The sequence below is a fragment of the Trichomonas vaginalis genome, chromosome II (assembly GCF_026262505.1).
Source record: "Trichomonas vaginalis G3 chromosome II, whole genome shotgun sequence".
In the NCBI taxonomy this organism is placed as follows: Eukaryota; Parabasalia; order Trichomonadida; family Trichomonadidae; genus Trichomonas; species Trichomonas vaginalis.
Genome location: NC_067204.1, coordinates 24,875,929 through 24,899,715, shown reverse-complemented (window position 1 = coordinate 24,899,715; position 23,787 = coordinate 24,875,929). Strand labels below are relative to the sequence as shown.

The following is a 23,787-nucleotide window of genomic DNA, read 5'->3' as shown; positions in this document are numbered from 1 at the left end:
TGGAACATTATCCAATTTCGATTTGAATATAGATTGATTTATTTTAAAACGACTTTCAATAAAACGCTTTATTTTTTAAAAAAAGAGAAGAAAAAAAAATATAATATAAACTGCTTGCCCTAAGGTGGATAATAGTCAATTTTTTTTTACATTTTTAGTGAGTGGAACGAAGACTCTACACGCTTTGCAATCACAAGATATGTGGCTTAAATGATTGGGTATGCAACATAACTACATATCTTGACGCTTAAACCGAATCCATTTTAAATCATCAGAAATTATTCCGACCGTTATGCATTACAACTCAAAATCTCTTATGCAACCATAGCATACTCATACTAGGAACTAAGAATTCTTCAACAATTTACTCTAAAAGCATTTAAACGTTCGTCCAAATCACGCAACATTTCTCCTCATACATACATTGCAGAAACTTACGAATAAGCACATGTTTACCATATCAAATGATGCTCCTTTTCAACTACTTATTTCTATTATATTTGTTCTATTTAGTAAATCATAACTTTAACTTTTGGAGTTTTCTCCAAAAATAGATCCCACTCATATGTCCGAGCTACCTAAATACTAGTTTCTCTATATCTCGGAAAACGTGAAAAATATAATTATAATATCTCATAATTTTCATTTAATGAGTTATATCAAAATTCCACTCCGTCATTTCGATTTTTTAGGTCTTTCCGGACCTTGCTGCATTATTTATTTTTATATATTTTGTTTTGTTGTTTCTAAATAAATTATTTAAGTTGGACGAAAGGTGGACAATAGTATTGAATATTAAAAGGCGGTTATTTTTGAGAGGACTCATTGAATTCCTTTCAATATTGTCCACGTTAGGGCAAGCAGTTTAAAATAAAATAAAAAAAATCAATGAAGTTTGAAAGGAATTTCCAAACCCTGCATCTCGAATTTGCAGATTTCTTGAAGATCTGGGTGTCCAGGGAAGAAAACGTTTGCTTTGACAGAAGTATCCAAAGGTTGTTCCTTGAACCAATACGAAGCATCTTTGACAACTTTGATGTTTGTCAAAGATTCGAATTTCTTCATTTCCTTGATGAAAGGAATGATGTCGTCAATTACTATCTCTCCCATCTCCTTTGTATTAGGATTTTGTGTCAAAGCAGTCTTGTATTTATCACTTAATTGAGTGAAATGGATTTCTTTGACTTGTTTGACAACATTGAATTCTTTTTCGAGGAAAACAGCGCCAACGAGTCTTTCGTCGTAAACAAACAAAGGAGGAACATTTACAGTATCCAAGAAAGAGTCTTCCGCCAATGGTTTCCAGTTTAATATGTCATCATTCGAGAAAACATCGACAACAGGGAATTGCGACACCATTTTCGATGCAATTTGTGGAGGACCGGCTTGAACTTGGAAATTAAGTTTAACTAATTCTCTGATGAAAGCTAAGACACCTTCTGCGTTCTGAGAAGACTGGTTCTTCACAGCTATTTCTGCAATGGCTGCAACGTCTTTTTGAGCTTCACTCATCGATGCGAAATTCTTGATTTCGTTTGTAACAACAATTACAGCTTCTTGTTGTTCATGAGATCCATGTCTAGCGAATTGTACATACAAATGGAGGATCTGTAATATGAAGTCTTTTGGCATTTGTGGGCAATACTTCTGGCAGAAGTGTTTGATATTATTTAGGTTGCGACTTCTTCCACTCAAAACGCCTTGAACAATGTATTTTCCATCTCCTCCGAATCTTTGCTGGAAAACTTCGGACAAAATGGAGATCAAAACAGAGTCAGAAGCTGCACCCCACAGAGAAGGAATCAAAACAAACATTGATATGATTGGAGACATTTCGTGTTTGAGTAAAATGTCGAAATAGTTTGCTTTGATCAATGTTTTGATGACAGTTGAAATTTCATCCAACAAAACAGTTGATGCTTCAGAACAAAGGAAGAAAAGAGGAAGAATTCCATCTCCTACGGCATCTTTAAGGACTTGTGGATCTTTCAATTGTCTGATGTAGACACCAACAATTCTTACAGACAAAGCGTAAATCGCTGCTTGATCAGGAGTGCAACATTTCATCAAAGCAACAGCTGTACTGAAGATTTCTGTTGGATAACATCTTGTGTTTGTAACGAAACCAAACAAACATTCTAAACAAGCAACAATGTAGTTAATCGCTGGTTTTACGTCGATTTGACGTTTGGACATTGTTATTTGTGATTCCCAATGTTTGTTGAACTGAGAAATCTTTGATGGATCAGTTCTTTCGTTCAAGATATTTGAGACGCATTGAATTGCTCTCAATAACAAAGGAATCTCAGAAGATTCGATTTGGAAATGGAGGTAATTAAACAATTGAAGAGCGCGTGTTGCAGCAGGTAACCAACCACAACATAAGCCCCATTCCAAGATGAATTCTCGTGGACATCTCTTGATGTAAGGACCGATAACTTGAAGTGTTTTCGCTTTTTCCGCGTAAATATCTAACATCTTGAAAATGATTTTATCCATGAGTTTCGCGAGGTTTTCATCAATCATGGAGTTGTCATCACCTTCCGCTGAATAAGTACTTAATATTATATCACAAAAAGCGATTAAATGCGGCTTAACTTTCTCAAGAGGTTCAGAATCTTCTGAATAACATTCGATGATCAATTCCAAGATGAAAGTAATGATTGAAGCGTAATCTGCCTCAGAGTTTTTAACTTCTTCTTCAGGATTTTCGTTGAGGAAATTCTCTGAGTTTAACTTTCCTTGGATTTGTATTTTATAGAAGAACCAAGCAGACGACATCAAGTATTTCATGATGTTTTCAATGAACAAATCAGGCTTGATGTTATAGATATAAATAAGGAATATCATAGCACTTGATTTGTATTGAGAATTCGTCTGTTGCAAGTTGCAGAGCGTGTAAATGAAGAAATTGATGTTTCTATCAATTATACCATTGATAATGATAGCAATAGCAGGAATTAATCCGAATCTATTGCACATAATCAACAGTTCTTCAATGAATCTATGTTTTGTTATCGCTCTAAACTCTGGTTCGCACTTCAAACAGATTCCTTCTGTTTCAAGATTATAATGGAATGATGTCAACCAACGAGGAATGAAGGAAATGATGACTTCTTCATGGTTGAAATCAATGTAATCCAATTGTTGGTGTCCAGCACTTGTTAATTTCTTAAGTGCTTCATCCATGTTCGTGCCGAAAATTGAAATTCCGCGTTGCATTGATGATGTTTTAGAAATTCTTCTTGATGTAGAAGACTTTCGCTCACTTGATCTTGATGCAGAATCTCTATCTAAGGAGTTTCTCGAGTGTATACTTGAAGAATCCTTTGGTTTCAACACAATGGAGATTGATTCTTTGATGAATTGTTCATTGCAAAACTCAAAATGTGTTGCAATTAACTGTGAAAGTTGATAGATATCGTTTTGTATGAAAATAGAGAAAGAAGTCATCATTCTCTTTCTTATATCTTTGATTGCTTTGAGGACAATCACGCAACTCTGTGCTTCTTTTCTGATGAAAGCTGATACTAAAGCGAGTCTTTCGATGAAATTCAAAGCGCTTTGGCGTTCACAGGTCATTTGGGATGTTAAATAAGCGAAACACAAAGCGAACAATCTACCAATGTTTGAGTAGTACAATTTGATGAGTTCTGTCTCTGGTTTTCCTGTACTTTCTAGTATGGATTTGTTGAGTTGGTCCAAATTAGAGATCAAATCATTTGGAACTTCTAATTGCAAAGCCATACCTGCGAAAATAGGGAAACTAAATCTCGCGTCATGCATGCACATCTTGATTAGTTTGGAAGGATCATGAGCAAAGAAGTAGGAGGCAATTGTAATGTCGTGTTTTGAGAAATCACTGAGTTTTTTTATGAATGCATTATATAAATTGACAGGGATCTTTGAAATTCTCAACCAACTTGAAAAAGCGGAAATTAATGATGGCATCGCAATTGCTGATATGTTGAAGAAGAATGTGAACCATTTAGCACCATCAAACAAATGTCCACATGCTGATTTGAGGAATGTAGGTGACTCTAAAAGACCCATTTTGATCTTTTGTTTGTGGTAATCAAAAATTTTGTCAAAAACATATTTCAAAGCATTTCCGAAATTGTTCAAGAAGACTAAATCATTTGTCTTCAATTCCATCTTCAATTTTGCATTGCATGTCGATGAAATAATGCCTCTCCTTATGATAGTAATCAATGCGGAATGTAATGCAGTGTAAATTGTCACTTTTACAGAACCGTCATCATTCAAAACATTCAAATTTTGGCGTTGGAAAGCATCACTTAAACACATGATTAAAGAGTGTTGTAATTCCCAAATTGGCTGACCTAAAAGAGGAGTAACAGGTGCAAGAAGTGAGCAACTCAATGAAGAAAAGACTGCATTGAGTAACGATGGATTTTTGTTTTGAACAATGATTTCAACCATTGAGTGACAAATTGATTGAATTCTGTGGTTATCGAAATAAATCATCGGAGAAGGAAGGTTTCCTGTTATATCATGTATTGATACAAGCATCGCTGTGCAGTTCGCAAGATATGTAACATCATTCTTCTTTGTATTTACTTGCATCAAAATAGATGTTAAAATTTTATACATCACTAAAAGTGACGATGTAAAATCAGGATGAATTTGGCCGGACTCTTGTGCCAAGTAATATCCTAATGATGCAATGTAATACACGTATAAAAGTGAATAGTTAGAATTGGCTACATCAATAAACTTTACATGAGGTAAACCATTCAATTCTGTTTCACTTTTGTTAGAAACCGTTTTAATCGCTGCAGTAATTGCTCTCTGACTTATTCTATCACCGTAAGTATTAATGAATTCCTGGAAATAGAAAAGTGTCTTCTTTTCGATAGACATTATACTGCACATTTTGAAGATTTGTGCTCTTAACGATCTAACAGGTACGCACAAACCAATGATAGCGATGTAATTGACGGAATTCAATGTATCCTTACTGAATGCAACGTTTTCTTTGTTGGCGGCTTCGAGAACGTGCATCAAAGTTGAGATGACATTGATGATGGCATTAAATGACATTTTCTTGTCAATGAAGAAATTGCAGAGATGGCGAACAGCGTGTTCTGCAAACGAAGGAATACGATGGACAAGGGCTTGAAGAACTCTATTAGCTAATGCCAATGTATAGGAGGATTGTGAAAAGACCATTTGACACAAATAACGTGCAAGTTCTGAATCTGGTTCAATGTAAAGTGAACTCAACAATAATTCTTCTTCTAGAGGGATTTTTTCAGAGACACTTTGGAATTTGTCATCTGTCTCTGTGTCTACGTCATCTTCTGTGTATAATGGTGCTGATGACTTGTCAATTTGTTGGATTAATTCTTTGATGACGCGATTTGAGCTCGAATGTGAGTTCATCGTGTTCGGAAGTGGGAAAGATGTCTGGCGCAAGGTCTTTAACATACGAGGAAGCACGTTTTCTTTGTCTTCGCCCGATTGTGATAAGGTTGCTGTAAATGATGCGACGTTGCACATGAACATGTTGATCGTTGGATCGAGACTGAGCTCCATCATAGTTTTGGTGACAAATGTAAGCATATCTCGCTTGACATTAAGGAGATATTCGTAGTTCTGATTATGTGACTCGAAAGTTGGGATAATTACGTCCATGGCGTGGAAGAATGGAAGGAATGGTTTGTCAAAAATCGATTTGTCGGTGAACTTTGGCATGATTATCTGAGAAAATAATTCAAGATTCGTAAAAGCGAGTTGTTCAAGGAAGATATCGACGTAGGTGGTTTCGGGTTTGAATAAGGAGTTGTTTTCGACAATCCATTGGCCGATTGTTTGGAAGAATTTTTCGTCATCGTCTAAAGATGGCTCCCAATCGAAGTTGTCGTGGAATCGTAAGCGCATAACCTCTGGTTCGTAATTGGCACCGCGTAGTTTTACAGTCAATTCGTAGCAAACCCTTGAAATATCGTTAAGATGTTTCGAAATGTACTGATTGTAGAAGTTCTCGACTGGAATGAGATCGGAATCAATATCGAAGAAGTTTGTAAGGCCAGCGAAAAGAGCGCAGAGTGTCTCAGAGCTCGTGGCGTTGTTCTTTACGTAATTATAAAGAGATTTGTAAACCGAATTCGTAACTAAAACCTGATCTGTAACGAGGGTTTGCAATGAAAGGTTGAGAAGGAAGTCTTTGAATATGACTTGATTTCCGGCGTCGCAAGATTGAAAATCACCGATAAATTCACTAAAAATACTTGTAAAAGTAGCATCTATTTCTTCGGGAGTCGTCAGTGAAGATGTGAGTAGGAAGAAAATCTTTTTCTGCTCAATGTTCTGGCATTTTCGGTAATATTCAACCAGAAGTTGAAATGTGTAGATTGGATTTCTGGATGACAAAAAATGAATGGCAGCCGAGAAAGATTTGGCTATTTCCATCTTAATTAGGAAGTTTGAGATTTCATCTGCCGCTTCGATCGAATTTATAATTGAATCTACAAAAAAATTAATAGAACTCTCAGGTAATTCGTCTACATTTCTGAAAAGTTCGGCTGCAAAGTCAGAGATGACAATTTTCGTAATGAATAAGATTTTTGCTTTTGTTTTGCTGTCGCTCCAATCGATTCCTTCAAGAGCTGAGGCGAAGAGACTGACTACGCCATCACTATCGGTTGGTCTTGATGTTGTTGATGCTTTGATGACAGGAAAGGCTTTTTCAAAGAATTTGTAGTTTTCTTCTGGATTTGGAGTAGCGAAAAGACCACAGTTTGCAATGAATTGCTGATATGAATCACCCTTGAATCCGAAAGAAGTGATAAACAGTTCAAAGTTTTGTTTTATCACTTCTTCTCTTTCACCAGTATCTTCTGAAGGCCTGAGTAAAAGATAATGTTTGGCCATCTTACCTAGCTCTTCCATAAAGGAGTTAATCTCATTAGAAAGAATGGAAGAGCTAATCTGGTCATTTTTCGTCTTCATTTTTGAGGCAAGTTTTGTCAATTTTTGGAGTACATTGTAAATTTCAGATTTAATATTTCAGAAGAAATCGGTAAAAACTATTTAGTTCAATATAATATCGTTAAAATAATAATTTGAAATTCGAGAAAAGCAATTTTTGACATGAAATGATATCATCTTTAGATAATACGCAAATAAGAACCCTTGTGATAGTTCAAGCCTAAATATAGTATGATTTATTGAGTAGGTGCCAAAAGTGCTTACTCTTAAACAACCGTCGGATTTCCGGGTGAAATCGTGACACACTTTCGTCTTTCGTAGGCAGTGGTGGTTGTTACAAAAGGTAACTTCGAATGTAGCGTGAAATCTGCAAAAAAAATTCTGAAATTTGAATGGAGAACACAAAAATTGAATAGTTTACGTCAATAAAAAAGAGAAAAATGAAGCCAATGTGTGTCGAACCTAGGACTTAGAGCAGCAATCCCACTGTTTATCAAATTACACTACATGCATCTCTCACCTCAGTGAATGAGATCAACTATATGATAACTTTTTCCCCATTATATTCTTGTGGAAAAGTGACAAATAGCAACTTTGACCCTCTCTCATGATTTATTTGAAAATATTAAAAAATCATTGGAAAATAAGAACGCCAAGGAATTTAATGTTACATAATATATGTATAGACAAAATTGTGAATATCTTACTTAATAAGACTCTTAAGGGTGCACACGAGAGGATCATGTAAACTTCAGAATTTAGAACCTTATTTTTAGGCATTATCTGGTACCTATTTAGGCTCGAAAAGCAAAAAATATCAAAAAATACAACTTGACTCCATTATGACCCTTTCATGGAGGTAGTTTTTATCCGCTAGTATTTTCCCTTTGAATCTCTTTACAATTCTAAATCAAATTCAAAAACTCAGTAGAAGAAAGGAAATCGACTTACTACGGTTGTAATACGAATAAATACATATATTTAATTATTTTTATTTACATAATAATTGTTTGAAGCTCATATTCCAACAAATTTTTAAATAAAAACATTAAAATGTTGAAAATGTTCATATATTTTAATAGGGTTTTGGCACTTTATTGAGGAATTACTACATACATAGTCGAACTGAACTTGATATTTTGAAATTTAAATTATTTATCAAAATTAAAATTTAACTTGAAATTTATAATTATTTAGTCATATTTTGCATAATTCTAAGTAGATTTTGTAAAAAATCAAGAAAGAAAAATTTTAACGTGCTTTATTTTTTCTTTTTTATAATAATACATATTATTATATAATTAACATATTCATAATGTTTCACCCTTTCAAAAATATAACCTCCTCCTCTCAAATAAACGTACATACGGGTGGCCTCTTTTTTCAAAAAATTAAAATTTGAAATTTTGGGCTCAAATATTAGAGATTTTTTCAACCTTCAACGATATATGTTGTCTATATCAGACCTCCTTTCTTTTTGATACTTAACATTGTTCCTAAATCTTAGCCGTTAAGGCTGTTCTGCAAATATTTTTTTTTCGAAAAAATTCGAAAAAAATTCTTAAAATTCAAAAATCCCTTAATTCCTGAGGATTTTGGAAAAAAGTTTTTACATGAACATGTGTATATTATATGAAGTATATTGATAAGGTAAAAATCAAATTTTATTGCATATTCATCGAGAAAATAAACTAACGAATCCCTCAAAATTGAGAGGGTAATCCTCCTCCTCTCAAATAAACGTACATACGGGTGCACCCTTAAACAAAATAATTCTTCTTTCAAAATATTACAATAACCGTAAATTTCCATATTATTTTGTTGTTGTTTACCTTCGCAGGTCCGAGTTTTTCTATTTCTTCATTTAATTCCATGTAAAAAAAATTTTATTCCATTCAAAAAAAAATTGTAAAGAAGTTGAATGAGCTTTCGAACACCTAAACCTAAAAAATATAATAAAACCAAGAAGCCATTGCAGAGTCCGTCGGTATATTCAGCAACTAGCTCACCGCAGACAAAAGTTTCCCCTGATTTTCTGCATTCTCTCGATGATATGACTGTAAAAGAATTAGAGAAACTACAAGCTGATCTGATCGACCAATTCGATTATGCTAAAGCAGAGGCCGTAAAACAGAAACTCGAAGATAAGAAACAAGAAGTTAAAACTGAAGATATTTCAAAATCGGTTGATTTATTCAAATCCAAAGTGGAAGTCATCATAAACAACTATAACATTAAGCATAATGAGCTAATTGATCGCTACAACCAACTAGAGCGCAAAATCCGCTTTGATGCAAGCCAAGCTTTCCATCAGCTTCAAATCAGACACATTCAGACTCTTGTTGAATATGAGAAAGAATATATTCTCCGTCATTCAAAGCAATCTGTTAAAATTCCACAAAGTGTTTATTCCTTGTTAGATCGAGCTGAGATTGCTGCCCATAACAAAAAATTTGAGCAGGCTCAGGAACTATTCGATTTAGCCAGTTCTCAGAGTCTTTCTTACCACGATTTAGTCAAATCAATAAATATGAAAGACTATTTATTTGTACGCAAAGAAGTACTTCGATCTCAAAAGATTGAGATTTCTACACTAACCGAACAGCTTCGTTCCAATATGACTCGTTTGAAATCAGATATTAGAGGAGAAATCGAAAAATTGAAGACAATGTTTAACAAAGAAGTTACCAACACCCAGCTTGATTCAATGAAAGCAATTAATAAGTCTTTGTCCGCAGAAGGAAGGAAAATCGCTCAAGCACAAATTAGAGAATACTACAAAGATGCATTAAACAGATTTGATCCAAAGAAATAATATTTATGCATCTAAATGTTTTATTATTGCTTTGTATCTGAATATTTATTTGTTTGTAATAAAATACTCATTTTAAATAATTATATAACCACATCAATGTTTTTATTCGATTACATAACTTATAATCACATATTCCTGAATGTTTGTTAAATTTCTGATATATTTTCAAAAGATATAAAGTTTTCCACAGTATTTAGTTAAAAAATATAAGCTTTAAGATTTATAGACTATCTATCTAAATAAATTACATGTAGATTTTGTATAGTATCGTATAATTGAATATTATTTACAGTTGATTGGATTTTCAGAGTTGTTCTTCAAATTGAAGGGTTCTAATATCATTTGTAACATCATATCCGAGTTTTTGATATACAATTTGTCTAATTTGGGCGCGTGCGACATCAAGATACTCTTTTGGACCACTAATAACGAGAGTACCTTTCTCGTCAACAGCAATTAGCAAGCCTGGGAAGCCAGGAAGTGGAGACCAGACTTGATCGCGTGGATAAAGTTCTTCTGGTGGATCCAACTCATAATTGCGTCTATTTGTATCTGAATTTGCTTTTGAATGATCCGATGCTCTTGAAGAATATGCCTGTCTATCTGATTCACTTCGGGAATATCCTTCAGATGAAAACATTTCGATGTTTTTCGGAATACGATAAAAGTGTCATTTCAAATTTCACTTATGATATATTTTTGCAAGTCCTTTAATATTCCAATTTCCTTTGCATATACAGCACGTTCAAAGTATTTTCGCAAGATTTCCCTTTAATTATCATATGAATATAAGTCCAAATGCAAAAATTTGTGTGAAAATCGTGATATATATCATAGAAGAGAATACGTTTAATTCACTGAATTTTTCAAAAATTGAAAAATGAAAACAATTTTATAGAGATTTTTTATGAAATTTTTAATTCTGAAAAAAATTTGGAATTTTAAAATCATTTTTAAGCAAAATCTTAACAGTAAATGTGTAGTATAATAGGAATAAATCTTATTTCATTCCATGCTAATAAACATACAAAGAAAATGAAAACTCATTTTTTTATCTTTGAATCAAATTATAGTTAAACATTGATATTATCTATTTTTGGAAGAAATTACACATAACTGATATCATAAAACCATTTTTTCAGCTATAATTACCTATTATGAAAACCAATTTGATGTTGTTCTAGATAATTAGTTGAACAATTTCAAAAATTTATATGATACGATAACGAAAAGAATGCATATTAATGACTAAAAAAGTGTTAATAGAGAATTTTTATAGAAATTCAAAAGATTGTGAATAATAAGTCTTATTATTCACCATAAAAGTTATATCTACATTAAGTGCCGACTCTTCTTTCTCATGTGGTCTAAATTTAATTAATCCTTCAATTATATCACCAGTTTGGAGTTCAATTGGGTCATTCAGGTAAAATATTGTACTCTTCCAGTGCGTTTCTTTTGTGTATGGTGAGGTGCTTAGCTTGATCTGATTTTTACAATCCAAAAACAGGGCATCAAACCAAGTAGTAAAGCCATCCATTAAAACATTTCTGCTCAATACAAATTTGAACGAACTTTCAAAAAAGATGTCTTTTTCTGTACAATCGCGAATATTAATAGATGATATCAATGAATCTTGGGAAGCAACCATTGATTTATCAACGTAGTCAATATATGGTCGACTTATTATAAAATCTTTGAATGAAGTAAAGTTTAAGTCATAAATCGATTCCCAAGAATTTAATTTCGTATATCTGAATTCAGGATTCTCTACTATATTCAAGTAAAGATTAGCATGTGATGGTAATATTTTTCCGTCTGGTTTGAGATATCTATCTCTGATATTTAGAACAGCCGGTAACATTACCTCATAGTAGAGTGAATATCCCATCCATTCAGATATTATTATGTCTACTTTTTCCGGGAGTGTAATTTCATTTGCTCTTCCTCTTACTATTGTAATAATGTTTTCGAAATTGTTATCTTTGATAATTTTTTCGGCAATATTTGCTATTTCTGTGCATTCTATAGCGTAAACTTTCTTTGCTCCAGCCTGAGCAGCGAAAAGAGATAAGATTCCAGTACCTGCACCAACGTCAACGACAATTTTATCTTTAAACTCGTTTTTATTATCTAATATTGCTTTATTATAAGTAAGAGTACGTATTTCATCATTTATCATTTCATCATGAATCTCCGAAAAAGAATAATTAGATCGATTCTTCTCAGACATTCTTTTAAATGATAAAAATCAAAGAAATCTCAGTTAACAAAGTAACATCATAACATAAAAGGAAGGTAAAAAAAGCTTTTTGAGTTGTATTTTTCAATAGAATCTAACCCACAGATTAAATATATATTTAGTTTATCATGTTTTTGACAAATAACAAATAACAACAAAATATAAGTTCATAAGCTTAGCATTTAATGCTGAAGCCTTGAATTTCGAGATGTTGTAGTAGGACGCTTTACGCCGGCTCTTTTTTGGACACCCATATCTGTTGGTGTGCAAGCCTCCTTATATATTTGATTTCTGAAGTTTCTAATTGTATGTTTTTCATCGTCTCTTAGAGCCATTGTTACATGTTCTGGAGCATCTGGCTCTCGAGCAGGTTTATGGAACTGAGCTACGTAAGGGTGTTCTAGGCATTCGGCTGCCGTAGGACGATCTGCTGGATTTAGCGAAATTAATTTCTTAATAAGGTCAATAGCATCTGGAGGTGCATCTGGTAACTTTTCTTCGAGATAGAATTTCGGTCTTGAGTAAGATAGGTTAGAAAGCATTGTAGATGTGAAGTTAGAAACCATACTTTCAATCTGTTGCTCAGAAAGCGGTCCTGTATATGCAACTATTCTCTCAAGCTGATCCATTGTCGAAGAGCCAGGGAAAAGCGGTCTTCCGCTGACAAGTTCCGCTAAAATGCAACCAGCAGCCCACATATCTACCGATGATGTATAGGAATTGGATCCGAAGAGGATTTCTGGTGCTCTGTACCATCTTGTAGCAACGTAGTCTGTTAAATCTTCTGTTTGACCATCTTCATCAATCGCACGAGCCAAACCAAAATCGCATAATTTAATAGTGGCGTCACTGTTAATGAGAAGGTTTGATGGCTTTAAATCACGATGAATAACTCCTGCTGAATGAACATATTTAAGCGCGACTAATAATTGCCAGAAGATAAAGCGATGATGAACATCTAGAAGTATATTTGCACGAATCACAGCATGTACATCTGTTTCTAGGCATTCAAATACCATGTAAATGTCTTGATCGTTTTCTGCTTTATGAACTGCGAGAAGTTTAACAATTGCTGGACAGTCTTTTAATTGTCTGAGGAAAGTAATTTCTCTATACGTTCTTTGTGCATCTGTTAAATTGCCAAAAGCACCAAAAGCCTTTTTCAAAGCAACTACTTGGCCGTTTTGTTTATTTATGCATCGCCAAACGACACCATAAGCACCCTTACCGATCTTTTGAATGATCTCATAGCGTCGTAATATCTGTCTATCAATTGATTCTATATTTTCATCCTGACTCATTCTCCGGATAAAGAATAAAAAACGTTTAAACGGTTTTGACAATTGGATTCATTTATTATTTTATATTTATTTTTAAAATCAGTATACGGTGTATCAATAGATATCGATTATTTCTCACGAACGATTATTTGAATAAAATTAAGGCAAATACGATACTTTATTTTGACCTTTTTTACACCATATGTTTCAAATTGGATTATTAGAGCATTCAACTCATCCTTAACTATACTTATCATATCAAAAAAAAAAAAAAAAAAAAAAAAAAAAAAAAAAGGTAGTGGGGCTTCCAGGCACTTCGTGCCTTCTAGCCCTGATGTTGATGTTTAGAATATGAGAGAGGTCCTATAAACCGGAGAAAGTGTCATATAAACATCTGTCATTTTACTCAGAATTTTCATGAAATTTACACCAAAAATATATTTTAGGGTAGAAGGGTATATCTAACCTCTTTTCTAACCTCTTTTCTACCCTCTTGAATTTTCATGAAATTTACACCAAAAATATATTTTAGGGTAGAAGGGTATATCTAACCTCTTTTCTAACCTCTTTTCTACCCTCTTGAATTTTCATGAAATTTACACCAAAAATATATTTTAGGGTAGAAGGGTATATCTAACCTCTTTTCTAACCTCTTTTCTAACCTCTTTTCTACCCTCTTGAATTTTCATGAAATTTACACCAAAAATATATTTTAGGGTAGAAGGGTATATCTAACCTCTTTTCTACCCTCTTGAATTTTCATGAAATTTACACCAAAAATATATTTTAGGGTAGAAGGGTATATCTAACCTCTTTTCTAACCTCTTTTCTACCCTCTTGAATTTTCATGAAATTTACACCAAAAATATATTTTAGGGTAGAAGGGTATATCTAACCTCTTTTCTAACCTCTTTTCTACCCTCTTGAATTTTCATGAAATTTACACCAAAAATATATTTTAGGGTAGAAGGGTATATCTAACTCTTTTCTAACTCTTTTTACCCTCTTGAATTTTCATGAAATTTACACCAAAAAAATATATTTTAGGGTAGAAGGGTATATTAACCTCTTTTCTAACCTCTTTTCTACCTCTTTGAATTTTCATGAATTTACACCAAAAATATATTTTAGGGTAGAAGGGTATATCTAACCTCTTTTCTAACTCTTTTCTACCTCTTGAATTTTCATGAAATTTACACCAAAAATATATTTTAGGGTAGAAGGGTATATCAATCTAACCTCTTTTCTAACCTCTTTTTACCCTCTTGAATTTTCATGAAATTTACACCAAAAATATATTTTAGGGTAGAAGGGTAATCTAACCTCTTTTCTAACCTCTTTTCTAACCCCTCTTGAATTTTCATGAAATTTACACCAAAAATATACTACTAGGGTCATTTACGAAGAAATCTCAACAAAGTCTTTACGATGAAGTCTTGACAAAGTCTTTACGAAGAAGTCTCAACAAAGTCTTACGAAGAAGTCTTAACAAAGTCTTTACGAAGAAGTCTTAACAAAGTCTTTACGAAGAAATTCATAAAATTCAAGAGGGTAGAAAAGAGGTTAGAAAAGAGGTTAGATATACCCTTCTACCTAAAATATATTTTTGGGTCATTTACGAAGAAGTCAACAAAGTCTTTACGAAGAAGTCTCAACAAAGTCTTTACGAAGAAGTCTTGACAAAACATTTACGAAGAAGAAGAACTTGACAAAGTCTTTTCGATGAAGAAGAACTTGAAAAGTCTTTACGATGAAGAACTTAACAAAACATTTACGATGAAGAACTTGACAAAACATAGACAAGAAAGTTCATGAGAAATTAGATGAAGTCTTAACAAAACATTTACGATGAGTTTAGATACGATAAGATAGAATATGAGAGGGTCCTATAAATGGAGAAAGTGTCATAACAAAGAAATTTTACTAGTAAGTAAATGTGGTTTGAAATAGGACTACTTGTTTTAGGTTTTTTCCATTGTGTCATTTATTTATTTGACGTGGCAGAAAAGTACAGAGAATATGAAGATGAACCAATGCTGCAAATGTTCAGTATATGTACTCGTAAGAGATATTTTTATCTAATATTAAATGGACGCACAGAACTTAGCGAATGCACAGCAACCTGGACAACCAAACCCAGAGAATATTCCAAATGAAGTTAGAATACAAACTGCAATGGCAAACTATGGTCAAGTGCCACAGATGTACAAATGCAAACTGCCATGTCAAATGACGCTGCGTTAGGCTTACCACATGGTATGCAAATATGAGATGGAAAGAGTTTTATACAAACCTGAAGTGGGATATAAACAACTCTATGCAGATGAACGCGAACACAGGAGTTGACCCAGAATATGTTTTTACCAGAGGAGAAATAAGAATGTATGAGCTCCAGTTAAAGAATGCTATGGAACTCAGAAGGAAACGTAAGAGACTAGGTGGACATTAGATTTTTACATATAGTAAAATGGGTTTCTTTGGAAGAATAGGAAACTTCTTTCGAAATGTTGGAAGAGGTATATGGAATGGAATAAAACCGTAGGAAGAGGAATTTGGAACGGAGTCAAAAATATTGGTAAAAGAGTAGGTCAGTTCGTTGGTATTATACCTAAAACCCTGAACCAGAAGAACAAGCTCCTGTTATACAACAGCTGAACCTGCACCACAGTCAAGTTGGCAACCAAATCCAACCCTCAACCGTATTAAAATTATATTTTTACCGTTCGATAGTAGTTGTATATGAGACTAAGTTCTAAGTAAAACGCATGGTATATGGAACTATTCTCTTTCTTCCATCTGTAAACCATACTTGAAAGTCTGAAATACTTCCACTCGGTGGTTCATATAGCTTTGTAGGTTTTTCGTAAAAGTCATTTGCCAAGCATAAAAAAAGATTTTGTGCGCCAGAAAATGAAGCATGAACTATAATAGCATCTGAGTCGAAAACATTTTCATATGTTCCATTAGGGTTTTCGACTTCATAAAAGTTCGGGTGTACTGGATATTCTGCAGGCTGATTTAACATCCTCAAAAATCTATACCATGCCAAGTTGTTATATTTTGTAGAAATATAAACGTTTTCTCCAAGTCTTCTATTCTATCGATTTTAACAGTTGCATTTTCCTGTCATATATAATATCGAGATGGTACTCTCCTTCGTCAATGTTGTACTGTTTTGCATATTCGAGATAGATATCGTTTATTTTTCTTGAAAAGCTTGAAGAGTTGTTTCTAAGTTTACAAGCAAATTCACTTGTAAAAGTTTTCCCTGTTCAAATTTCTCATACGTATGTTTTCTTTGTTATAGTATCGAATTTCAAAAGCGACCGTAAATGGAAACCATGTATGGCTTTGAAATGAATTTCATTCTACGAAAGCCCAATAGCTTTTGTGACGGATGGGTCCTCTTAACCATCTCAATGGGTAGTCAAAACGATAGCCTTCATGCTTTACGGTCTCTGTCTCAAACTTTGACCTACGTTAGTAAAAAGTTCATCTAATGGTTTAGTTGTAGCAACTCTTGAATTTTCTTTTCTATTGAAAGCATATTTTATCTAGAATAAAAATGTCGAAAGAAACAGCGTCTATGAGAGAAATACAACACAACCGACAACTCATTTGCAAGCTCTAAATAAGAACACAACAAACTTTTCAAACTATTCTAAGATATCTGAGTCATTGAAAGAAGGAAACTTAAAACTGACGATAAACCCAATGACAGATGAGTTTCTGTTTCAAGACAATAAGAACCATACTGTCTGTATAAATCCAAACAAAAGGAACTTTAAACGAGAAACCTATAAATGAACTTCTTTGAAAGCAGATGTTGGCAACAAAGCTGACAAAGAATATGTAGACGATGCAATAGCAAAAGAAGAAGAAAGAGCTAACAAAGCTTATGCAACGAAAGAACATACTCATCCTGAACTAGCAGACAAAACATATTTGACAATAAAATGTCAAGTGAAGTGACAAGAGCTGACAAAGAATATTCTAAAAAGACTCATACACATACCATTGCAAATATTGCAAACTTACAAGAAACCTTAAACAGGAAAAGTGACATTGGACATACACATACATCTTCTGAAATAACAGACTTAAACGTTAGCCTTGAAAAGAAGGCAGATAAGAACCATACACACGATTTCTTCGCAACTGTTCGTATAGAAAATATTGCAGGAACGGTTGAAGAACCTGATGGAACTGGTGGGGATGCATTGTATTGGAAACCTCCTAACTTTCCACAAGGTTTAACATCGGAGGATGACATAACGACGATGAAATACACTAGATGTAGAAATGTCTATGTCATGGAGGATGAAAAACAAAGTTAAATTCACTGCTCAAGATTTATATGATAAAAAAGCTGACAAAACATATGTTAACGATGAGTTAGATAAAAAAGCTGACAAAACATATGTTAACGATGAGTTAGATAAAAAAGCTGACAAAACAGAGCTTCAAACGTTAAAGACAGAAATACTTCAAACAGTATATCCTATAGGTTCTATTTACACGTCAATGAACTCTACCAGACCAGAAGTAGTACTTGGTTTTGGAACTTGGACTCAAATAGTCGACAGGTTTTTTGTATTGTGCAAACTCTCAAAGGAAACAGGTGGAAGTAAACGATTTCAGGTGCAAATTTACCTGCGCACAGTCACTACATAGATTTAAGTACAACTAACGCAGGTTGGCATAGTCATAGATATTGGGATTGGTCATCAATGACAAAAGGTAAAGGATATGATGTTAAAGACAACGTTAAGTTTGCTATAGATTGTTACTGGAGTAACACTGAGGGAGGAGGAAACCATATACATCGCGTTTCAGGGTATACGCAAACAACGGACAAAGTAAAGACTACATGCCACCTTACATGACAGTTTACGCATGGTATAGAATTGCTTAGTCGTCATTTTCAACTTCTTTAGCATATTCGTCAGGAGTTGTCTTATATTTGTTAGGAACTGTCTTTGAAAGTATACCACCTTGAACTTTGACAAGTTTGAAACGAGGTCTGACAATAGTAGTTTTATCTTCTGCTTGCAGTCTGTACATTTTGCCATGTTTGCCTAAAACTTCATAATATTCTCTTGTATACTTTCTTCTATTTTTACGAACACGAATGTGAGTACCTGTCGAGTTCCCATTGTTGTCATAGTCAATAGTATTTTCATATGGGTCGCGTTTAGGTATTTCTATTTTTACTTTGTCACCTTTCTGAAGTTTGAAGCCCGGCATTCTTTCTTGTTTGTCTCTTTTGACTAAACTATTAAATATATAGTCTTTCTCTAAGTCGGGGTTGTTTTTTCATTTCTTCGGGGGAGTGGTTTCCCAAACCTTTTTGTTTACGGTTATTGTAAATATTTAAAACTTGTCTCATCTTTGCCATGGAGAAGTGTCTATACTTGTCGTCATATGACATTTCATCTACCTCACCACCTTGTGGTTGGTTTAAGTCTCTTAAGATTTTTATACAACTGTCAATGACACCAAGAGCAGAATGGTTTTGGTCGACAATGAAATATTGGTTTACATTTTTTGAACGCAGATAGTTTTTAATATCGTCTGATTTGAAAGAACTTTCACAGTCAGATGTCAGTTTTGTTGGATGGTATTTGTCAACGAATATTGTCAAAGCAGTTTTCACATCTAAAATATTTTTGGACTGTAATGGTATGGCTTCACAGTATCTTGTGTTTTGACCGACAAATATTAGCCAGTATGGTGGTCCATCTTCTCTATACCTTGGAATGTTTTCCAAGATATCCATAAACCAAGCATTTGGTGTTGAACTAAAGATTTTTACCATGAGTGCTTTCTTTGTTGCCTTAGAAACATAGGGGTCCTTGTTTGAATTCGTCATTTTTATCCTATAAGAAATGGGTTTATTTGGCGCATTAGCAGGAGTTGCATCCAGATTTTTGCCAGCAGTGGGAACACTAGCCAGAGGTGCATTTGGAATTGGAAGGAAGATTTTGAGTACATTAGGTATACTGAAAGAGAAAGCACAACCTATTATACAAACTGTACAGAAAGGTTGGGATGTAGCACGAGATGCAGCAAATCTTATTCCAAATCCTGAAACAAGAGGAAAAGTTCAAGGATGGATGGATAATGTTTCCAGACAAGCAGGAAACTACTATAACAAAGCAAATGACTACTATAACCAAGCAGGGCACTATATGGACCAAGGTGAAAGATTCTTTAACAGAGGATATAACCATGCACAACAGTGGGTAAACAACAACCAACCGCAACCGCCTCAAACGTGGGGAATGTAAATTTTTTTACTGAGATGAAATGAACAATACAGCATTGAGACAAATGGGCTCAAGATGGATTTGTCGACTTCCAGTAGTTACACAACCACGTGTTTGTCAAGTTCTTCCTATACCTCAGGAAGTTTTAGACCGACTTAAAAACCTAAACAACCAGTTGAAAAACAAACCAAACTAAAATTTTTTACTGAGATGAAATGACCGAAGAAGTTGAAACGGTAGATTTGACACCACAAACAAAAGTTCAGAACCATTGTCAAAACCTGTCAAAGAACTTACAGATGAAGAAAAAAATTCAATAATAGAAAGTGCCAGGTCTGGAAATACAAACCCTAACTACAAAGTCACTTTTCATAGAAATGGAACGGCAAGTATCTCAAAAAAGAAACAGACTCTCACAAATAAAATATTGAAGTCGGAAGGAATTTTCGAGACAACAGATGGAAAAGTTTACTTCACTGACAAACAGTTCATTATAGAACATCTCATTGACTTAGAGTCGAAATATTCTAAACTTTACAACAAACACAAAAAGTTGAAAGGAAAACAAAAACAGATGGCATATGATATTTACGAAGATACTAACGACACAATACCTGCAAGTGAGGTAAAGTCAGAGGAACCAAAAAGTGACGAAAAACCAATAGAAGAAGGTGAGCCAAAAACTGAAGATAAACCAAAACCAAAGTTTAGTTTGGAAACTACTAAAACAAGCCAACCTTCATTAGCTGGTATGGGTTGGCGTCAAAGACTTTTGGCAGCGGGTGGTTACGTAAAGTAAAGGAAAAACATTTTTTTATTTTTATTTGAAATGTACGCTGAGTTTGTTGGAGAAGACCGTTGGGAAACTTGTTTGTTAGATGAGAAATATGAAATGGCATACCATTTAAAACAAAATATTTTTAAAAAATATTTTTTTATTTTATTTGAAATGTACGCTGAGTTTGTTGGAGAAGACCGTTGGGAAACTTGTTTGTTAGATGAGAAATATGAAATTCACTGTTGTGAGTCATTTGAAGTCAGAACAAAAAGACAAAAAGAGTTTTAAGCGGATGGGAGCGAAATGACGGATATGCTATTATGAAGATGAGTGGAAAAAACTATTTTAAACATGTTGTCATTGCAACTCATTTTATACCGAACCCTAACAATTTACCTTTTGTAGACCATATAAACCATATAAGAAACGACAATAGACTTGAAAACTTGCGTTGGGTCACTTGTTCTGAAAACAATAAGAACATAGGCAAATTTAGAGATATTGTATTCGAATTTGTCGACGAACTAGAAGATGAAGCAATTGAAATTACAGACTATGGTAAGCATACGTTTGAGTTTTACTACTATAGCGAAGAACAAGACTCTTTCTACTTTTATACCGGTGTAAACTATAGAAAATTACAAGTATATTTTACTAAGACGGGCTATGCTCATGTAAACGCTAGAGATACAGATGGAAAATACGTTCAAATACTTCTTAACAAATTCAAGAAGCTATATGGCATACCATTTTAAAACAGTATATTTTTATTTTTATAAAAATGCCCCCGCATAGAATGGATAGAAGGTCTGCTCGAATAAAAGCAGAGTTGCAAAGATATGGCTGGAGAGTTTCAAAGAAGTTTAAATATAGGAAGGGAAGACCCATAAAAGTCTATGACAAACTGGCTGGTCTTCGCTACGAAATGGATTTGGAAACAGCACGTGCAAATTATCCAAACAGACTAGAGAGGTTAGAAGAAGAACGTCTTATGGACATGCCTTTCGATGTTAGTGAACCTCAAGTTGAAGGACACGACGGCTTTGCCAGATTCTACTGGAAACATGACGAACAATTGCATCCTTTGAGAAGGAAAAAAGGAAAAGGTGAAGATGCACATGCTCCCATGGAAAGAACAAGATATGCATATGAAAAGTACCGTGAAGTTAGAAGTCAAATTACATCTGGTCGAACCTTTACAGTAAACTTTGACGAAGGAAAGAACAAAGAAGGCTTCATGGGTGTACTTGCTGCCATTCAAGACGGAAATAAGAAAGGACACAATCTCAGATTGACCATAACGGATTTGGATGGTCACATTTACTATGCAAATGGCAATGTCACAACAGCTGCAAAACTTCTTGACGCTTTCAAGACTACAAAGAGAGAACAAATGTTTGACTCCGACTCAGATATTTTGAATGCAATTGAAGGAATTGCAAGTGTCAAGTTCGAATGGCATGAACCTAACCCTCAAGCAGTCAGACAACATGTTTGTTAGATGAGAAATATGAAATTGCATGAAGTAAAAACATTTTTTAAAACAGTATATTTTTACATATATTAAATGTTTCAGGTTGAAAAACAAAGAACAAAAGTAGCAGATACAAAACCGTTAGACTATATCTTTACAAACGCCGGTAGGACTATATCAGATGAAGAAATTTCATCCCGTACTTACAGGTTTGACTATCCAATTCGTTGGCTTCAAAGTCCTTCAGATGCAAAGGCAATAGGATTTAGAAGAGTTTTGTTTTCAAATAGAACTAACGCGTTTATGTTTGCAGTATATTTTCATGGTCAGTATAGAGGTTCTAATGGTCTAATAGACAAATTTGATGAAATGAGAATCTTTACAATTCGTTCAGACGAAAACCTTGAGAAGACTCTAAATGACTTTCAAACTCAAATAAACAAATACTACTGGGAATTTCAAGAAAAATACGACTCTTTACTAAATGGAACATACTATCTGAAGCTAGAATATGACAAGATGAACTCCACAGTTTCATTTCAAAGGATTGAAAATAACCCTCCAAGAGATACACAGTTTTTATTTTGGGAAGTAGACAAACGTTCTTGGGCACAATTTCTTCGGTTACTAAACCAGAACGAACCATTACCACCTGACGGTCCGTTTAAATTTATACGCCCACCAACAGATTTGACAGTTATAGAGAAACGTGTTTGACCCTCAAAATGTTATGTGTCATGCAAGTTTCAGTTCAAGCAACAACAGTTTTCTTTGTATCGGTAAGGACTTTTATGACTTTGCTTCTAAATTCTACGAACCACCTAGTAACAGTTTCTCTGACTTTCAAGTTTGGTTCACAACAAACGGTGTGCAGCATATAATACCATTGTACTATGACTTTTATCTCGAATTGTCTTTCATATACAACTACGGAAAGTGCTGAAAAAGTATTGAATGTGAAGATATTAGAAAATAACATTTTTTCTAACATCGTAGAAAACTCATGAAAACAATTTATTTTTGTGAATATGTAAGCGGCTCATAGCTCAGTGGTATGGGCTACCTCGTTAAAGGCGTCGAAGACCTCGGTTCAAATCCCGATTCGCGCAGGTTTTTTCCTTTTATGCAGTGAAATTTCATGTACATAGGTTACTTTGGTGTTAGACCCTAGTGAAGAAAATTAGAACGATATAAGTTTACATTTGTTAAGGTTTTTGGTGTTAGACCCTAGTGAAGAAAATAGAACGATATAAGTTTACATTTGTAAGGTTGGACGATAAAAATCTCTGCTACTGTCAGTAAAAGTACTGCTACTGTCAGAAAAAGTACTGCTACTGTCAGAAAAAGTACTGCTACTGTCAGTAGCAGTACTGCTAGGAGCAGTAAAAGTACTGCTACGAGCAGTAAAAAGGAAAATTTGAGAGGGTTTTCGACGATAAAGTACTGCTACTGTCAGTAAAAGTACTGCTACTGTCAGAAAAAGTACTGCTACTGTCAGTAAAAGTACTGCTACTGTCAGTAGCAGTACTGCTAGTAGCAGAGATTTTTATCGTTGTGGTCCGACGGTTAAGCCACAAACGAATGTCCGACGTCCCACCAACCGAGCCCATTCCCAAGCCAGAAGAACCGAAAGCTGCAGAACCACAACAGTCTCCTCAGCAACCTCAGTTCCAGCAAGTACCTCCGATTTACTACCAATTTCCACCTCAAGGTTACTACCCACCACAAGGCTTCCCGAACTACCCTCCTCAGCCTATGCCTTACTGCCCCAACCCTTGAATGTTTATGCAAAACCCTGCCCCACAATTCCAATTCCAATACAAATCGAAGAGAGCCCAAGAGTTCGAAGAAGGTCTGAACCGCTTACGCAAAGAGTACGCTACAGCCCCTATTGAGAGAAAGTTGTTCCCGGACCCAAAAATATAATTTAGGGTAGAAGGTTAGATCTAACCTCTTTTCTAACCTGTTTTCTACC

At 34.2% G+C, this 23,787-nt stretch overlaps 10 protein-coding genes and 3 pseudogenes across 13 annotated transcripts, besides 2 other annotated features; 8 read left to right on the top strand and 5 right to left on the bottom strand.

The window, feature by feature from the left end:
* Positions 1–49: 49 nt before the first annotated feature.
* On the bottom strand, positions 50–6,987 carry TVAGG3_0604720 (uncharacterized protein; the record flags this gene model as incomplete). The annotated part of the gene is made up of 1 exon (XM_001579307.1): positions 886–6,915. One exon carries the CDS (start codon positions 6,913–6,915, stop codon positions 886–888), a length of 6,030 nt encoding a protein of 2,009 aa, XP_001579357.1.
* Positions 6,988–7,677: 690 nt separating this feature from the next.
* Positions 7,678–8,714: a mobile genetic element.
* Positions 8,715–8,875: 161 nt separating this feature from the next.
* TVAGG3_0604700 (uncharacterized protein) lies at positions 8,876–9,769 on the top strand (the record flags this gene model as incomplete). The annotated part of the gene is made up of 1 exon (XM_001579308.1): positions 8,876–9,769. The coding sequence occupies one exon, from the start codon at positions 8,876–8,878 to the stop codon at positions 9,767–9,769; it is 894 nt and encodes a 297-aa protein (XP_001579358.1).
* Positions 9,770–9,920: 151 nt separating this feature from the next.
* Positions 9,921–10,430, bottom strand: TVAGG3_0604690 (uncharacterized protein; the record flags this gene model as incomplete). Its single annotated transcript, XM_001579309.2, has 1 exon — positions 10,074–10,409. The coding sequence occupies one exon, from the start codon at positions 10,407–10,409 to the stop codon at positions 10,074–10,076; it is 336 nt and encodes a 111-aa protein (XP_001579359.1).
* A 607-nt stretch (positions 10,431–11,037) lies between these two features.
* Positions 11,038–12,002, bottom strand: TVAGG3_0604680 (arginine omega-N asymmetric methyltransferase protein; the record flags this gene model as incomplete). Its single annotated transcript, XM_001579310.1, has 1 exon — positions 11,043–12,002. One exon carries the CDS (start codon positions 12,000–12,002, stop codon positions 11,043–11,045), a length of 960 nt encoding a protein of 319 aa, XP_001579360.1.
* A 96-nt stretch (positions 12,003–12,098) lies between these two features.
* TVAGG3_0604670 (STKc MAPK15-like domain-containing protein) lies at positions 12,099–13,318 on the bottom strand (the record flags this gene model as incomplete). The annotated part of the gene is made up of 1 exon (XM_001579311.1): positions 12,194–13,312. One exon carries the CDS (start codon positions 13,310–13,312, stop codon positions 12,194–12,196), a length of 1,119 nt encoding a protein of 372 aa, XP_001579361.1.
* Positions 13,319–16,975: 3,657 nt separating this feature from the next.
* Positions 16,976–23,787: part of a mobile genetic element that runs on past the window's edge.
* On the bottom strand, positions 18,203–18,538 carry TVAGG3_0604660 (uncharacterized protein; the record flags this gene model as incomplete). Its single annotated transcript, XM_051239850.1, has 1 exon — positions 18,203–18,538. The coding sequence occupies one exon, from the start codon at positions 18,536–18,538 to the stop codon at positions 18,203–18,205; it is 336 nt and encodes a 111-aa protein (XP_051097674.1).
* On the top strand, positions 19,180–19,581 carry TVAGG3_0604650 (uncharacterized protein; the record flags this gene model as incomplete). Its single annotated transcript, XM_051239849.1, has 1 exon — positions 19,180–19,581. One exon carries the CDS (start codon positions 19,180–19,182, stop codon positions 19,579–19,581), a length of 402 nt encoding a protein of 133 aa, XP_051097673.1.
* On the top strand, positions 19,776–20,359 carry TVAGG3_0604640 (annotated as a pseudogene). Its single transcript has one exon. A coding segment is annotated over exon 1 (584 nt).
* TVAGG3_0604630 lies at positions 20,510–21,093 on the top strand (annotated as a pseudogene). The gene has a single exon. A coding segment is annotated over exon 1 (584 nt).
* TVAGG3_0604620 (uncharacterized protein) lies at positions 21,135–21,839 on the top strand (the record flags this gene model as incomplete). Its single annotated transcript, XM_051239848.1, has 1 exon — positions 21,135–21,839. The coding sequence occupies one exon, from the start codon at positions 21,135–21,137 to the stop codon at positions 21,837–21,839; it is 705 nt and encodes a 234-aa protein (XP_051097672.1).
* Positions 21,906–22,755, top strand: TVAGG3_0604610 (annotated as a pseudogene). Its single transcript has one exon. A coding segment is annotated over exon 1 (850 nt).
* TVAGG3_0604600 (uncharacterized protein) lies at positions 23,394–23,591 on the top strand (the record flags this gene model as incomplete). Its single annotated transcript, XM_051239847.1, has 1 exon — positions 23,394–23,591. One exon carries the CDS (start codon positions 23,394–23,396, stop codon positions 23,589–23,591), a length of 198 nt encoding a protein of 65 aa, XP_051097671.1.
* TVAGG3_0604590 (uncharacterized protein) lies at positions 23,592–23,738 on the top strand (the record flags this gene model as incomplete). Its single annotated transcript, XM_001579312.1, has 1 exon — positions 23,592–23,738. One exon carries the CDS (start codon positions 23,592–23,594, stop codon positions 23,736–23,738), a length of 147 nt encoding a protein of 48 aa, XP_001579362.1.